Raw genomic sequence first — 3,885 nt, 5'->3', positions numbered from 1 at the left:
TCCTTCTCCTCCTATCTCAAAAAGAGTTGCTTCAGTCTGTTGGAAAGAGCTTACACCGGGTTTCATAGGAACGCAAAGTGTAAGTGTTTATACTACAATGTACACCATAGTAAGATAGATAGATAAGAAAAGACAAGAAAATATGGAACACTTTCTTGGGATCCCATCGCAAGCAGCTGGGTGTTGAGGGACATTTTGGTGGTGGTGGCTGTCGGTTTGGTGGAGTGGCAGCCTGTTCCCTCACACTGGTTACAGCTTCTCCTGCTACTGTCTCTACCCCGCTGTCTTGTGTTCCTTGCTTAATTCTTCCCGGACGGCGCGGGCCACCTTCTTCATTATTCTTTTCAGTTGTTTCTTCGCCACTTTTCCATTCCTTCTTGTGTTGGCGTCCTTGTCCATCACGGGTATGATCGAGACTGTCTGTTCACGGACTATTCTCTCTTGTATGGTGATGATAAACTTCAATTCAGTTTTGTCCGTTTCTTCATCTCCAGTAACTTGATTTTCCTGATTTTCTGTAGCATCTTCGTAAGAAACAACCTTCCGTTGATTGACAACTTTTTCTTCTGTTACGGAAGGAGTAATCTTTTCAGTAACTGTCTCATTTCTCACAGCGGGAACCTTTTCCTCTGTTACAACAGGGACTTCTTCTTTCTCTTTAGAAACAGTGACAATCTCTTCTGTAGCCGAAGGGGCAGCCTGTTCAATAGCCCTTTCTTGTGGGGCAACCCTTTCAATAACCCTTTCTTGTGGGGCATTCTGTTCAATAACCCTTTCTTGTGGGGCACTCTGTTCAATAACCCTTTCTTGTGGGGCGTTCTGTTCAATAACCCTTTCTTGTGGGGCATTCTGTTCAATAACCCTTTCTTGTGGGGCATTCTGTTCAATAACCCTTTCTTGTGGAACATTCTGCTCAGTAACCCTTTCTTGTGGGGCATTCTGTTCAATAACCCTTTCTTGTGGGGCATTCTGCTCAATAACCCTTTCTTGTGGGGCGTTCTGTTCAATAACCCTTTCTTGTGGGGCATTCTGTTCAATAACCCTTTCTTGTGAGACATTCTGTTCAATAACCCTTTCTTGTGGGGCATTCTGTTCAATAACCCTTTCTTGTGGGACATTCTGTTCAATAACCCTTTCTTGTGGGACATTCTGTTCAATAACCCTTTCTTGTGGGACATTCTGTTCAATAACCCTTTCTTGTGGGACATTCTGTTCAATAACCCTTTCTTGTGGGACATTCTGTTCAATAACCCTTTCTTGTGTCACAACAGGAACTTTTTCTTCTGTCGCCGTAGGGGCGGCCTGTTCAATAGCCTTTTCTTGTGGGACAGCCCTTTCAATAACCCTTTCTTGTGGGACAGACTGTTCAATAACCCTTTCTTGTGGGACAGACTGTTCAATAACCCTTTCTTGTGGGACAGACTGTTCAATAACCCTTTCTTGTGGGACAGCCCTTGCAATAACCCTTTCTTGTGGGACAGCCCTTTCAATAACCCTTTCTTGTGGGACAGGCTGTTCAATAACCCTTTCTTGTGGGACATTCTGCTCAATAGCCCTTTCTTGTGTCACAACAGGAACTTTTTCTTCTGTCGTCGAAGGGGCAACTTTTTCAACAACCTCCTGTTGAGGGACTACCGGGACTTTCCCTTCTGTCACCGAGGGGATAATCTTTTCAATAACCTTCTTCTCCTCTGCTACGAGAGGAAGTTCTGCTTGCTCCTTAGAGACACTTACGATCTCCTGTGTCACCGAAGGGGCAGCCTGCTCAACAACCTTCTCCTTTGTCACAACGGGGAGTTTTTCTTCCGTCACCGAGGGCACAGCCTTTTCAATAACTTTCTCTTCTTTAACAACGTGAACTTTTCCTTCCGTCGCCGTAGGGGGAATCTTTTCAGCAACGGTCTGATTTGTCACAACGGGGACCTTTTCTGCTACCACCGAAAGGGTAACGGGTTTAACAACTCGAGTCACAACGGAGTCTTTTCCTTCTCCCACCGAGGGCACATCCTTTCTAACAACCTTCGCCGGCGTCACAGCAGGGACTGTCTTTTCAACGACTTTACCGTCTTGAGTGATAGGCGTAGTATTTATTTCTTCAGCCTTTGCTTTTCCCTCCTTCATCTTGTTTTTCACGTCATCAACTTGGTGTTTCAAGTCTTCAATTGTTTCATTAAGATGTTTTTCGTTACGAACCTCTTTGATGTCGCTATTACACACATTCTTTTGGACTTCTTTTCGAATTACAGTTTCTTTCTCGACATCTTTTCCATCACTCTTCTCTGTAACATTCCTCTCCTCCACAGATGTCACTTTCGTGCTTTCCTGTGAAGGTAGAAGTTCTTCTTTCTCTTTCACAACAACTTCATTCGTTATATTGCTGGGCAGAATCTCTTTTCTTTGTTCTGTTCCTTTTGCCTTCTGAAGTCCATCATCCTTCTCTGTAACATTCCTCTCCTCCACAGGTGTCACTTTCGTGCTTTCCTGTGAAGGTAGAAGCTCTTCCTTCTCTTTCACAACTGTTTCGTTCGTTATATTGCTGGGCAGAATCTCTTTTCTTTGTTCTGTTCGTTTTGATTCGGTTTTCTTTTTACCTTTGTCGTCCGCCCCTACTTTTGGAACGATAAGATTTGCGTCTTTATCGTCCTGCGGCTTTTCTTCAGTTGTATTGGTAAGAGGCTGTACTATTAATTCCTTCTTAATAACAACTTCCTCCTTTATTTCATTACCCTCTTCGTCCATTACCTTTCTAACGTCCACTGTTTGTGCTATGCTCCCGTTGTCTGGAGTCTGTCCCGTCACTGTTTCACTCTCGGTCACAGATTTTTCACCCCGTTGTTTACCGTCTTCATCTACATCAATCGTGGTTTCCGAAGTCTTTGATACATTTCCTTTGGGTTCTACGTAAGTTTCTGTCGTCTTCTCAACAACTGTCTTTTTTCCGGTTTCTTGCCCCGTTTCATCGGTATCATTAAAGACTTTCCTTTCTATCGTCTTAAAGGTGTCGTTAGAGGCTATTACTGAGTTTGTCATCATTGGATAAGTCTTCTTCGGTGGTTCATTAAGTTGTCCCTTGTAAAGAACTCGGTATTCCTCGATAGCGGCTCTCACCGCTGCCGCACACGAGTAGTCCACCTCCGGGATCACCTTCAGCCCCGGTACCCGGGAGCTCTCCACTTGAGGCCCGGCCACCAGCACTACGAAGACCGTCCAAACAAAGAAGAGGTTCATGTTTGCTGAATGAATGTTTATGAAATTAAGAAGAGTTATGGTTTTGTCACAGAAAACCAATCTGGGATTGAAAACAGAATGGCCTCCGGAACACAGACCGGGCATGGAAAATAATCCTCTCGGGTCTTCCTCCGTTATAGGAACACACACGACGGCGAGAAATTGGGATGTAAAGTCTGGTGTGTGTGTGTGTGTGTGTGTGTGTGTGTGTGTGTGTGTGTGTGTGTGTGTGTGTGTCTGAAACATCGGAGGAGGACTGAGACTGGAGGCTGGGTAGAATACCTGTAGAAAGGAAGGAAAGGAGGGGATATGTCCTCAAAGTGTAAGGGAGGGTGACAACTCTTGGATAGACTACCCAGAGAAAGGAAAAAAAAAGGTAATAGTCCGAAGAGAAAGGAAGAAGTCCCTTTTAGTCGCCTTTTACGACACGTAGGGAATACGGTGGCAGAGGAGGAGGAGGAGGAGGAGGAGGAGGTGGAGAAGGAGGAGGAGGAGGAGGAGGGAAGACAATGACACTGAACAACAATATTAACCTTTTTTTTTTTATTTACATCATTTATCCTCTTCGTAGTTCCTGACCTGTCACCTCTAACACACACACACACACACACACACACACACACACACACACGCACACACAAAGAGAGGGAGAGAGAG

The 3,885-nt window shown here is 44.8% G+C and overlaps 1 protein-coding gene across 2 annotated transcripts; it reads right to left on the bottom strand.

Moving 5' to 3' along the window:
• Positions 1-239: 239 nt before the first annotated feature.
• Positions 240-3,252, bottom strand: LOC126989440 (titin-like). 2 transcript variants are annotated; one of them, XM_050848032.1, is made up of 2 exons: positions 1,364-3,252; positions 240-1,333 (listed from the first exon to the last, which is right to left on the bottom strand). In XM_050848032.1, exons 1-2 carry the CDS (start codon positions 3,226-3,228, stop codon positions 274-276), a joined length of 2,925 nt encoding a protein of 974 aa, XP_050703989.1. In that variant the 5' UTR covers positions 3,229-3,252; the 3' UTR covers positions 240-273. The 2 variants fall into 2 exon arrangements, with proteins under 2 accessions (XP_050703989.1, XP_050703990.1); XM_050848033.1 differs by having other exon boundaries at positions 241-1,314; positions 1,465-3,252.
• Between the last annotated feature and the right edge of the window lie 633 nt (positions 3,253-3,885).

The sequence above is a fragment of the Eriocheir sinensis genome, unplaced genomic scaffold, assembly GCF_024679095.1.
Source record: "Eriocheir sinensis breed Jianghai 21 unplaced genomic scaffold, ASM2467909v1 Scaffold1171, whole genome shotgun sequence".
NCBI classification, from domain to species: domain Eukaryota; kingdom Metazoa; phylum Arthropoda; class Malacostraca; order Decapoda; family Varunidae; genus Eriocheir; species Eriocheir sinensis.
Note: the sequence above shows the minus strand (reverse complement) of the source record. Positions and strands in the feature narration are given on the sequence as shown.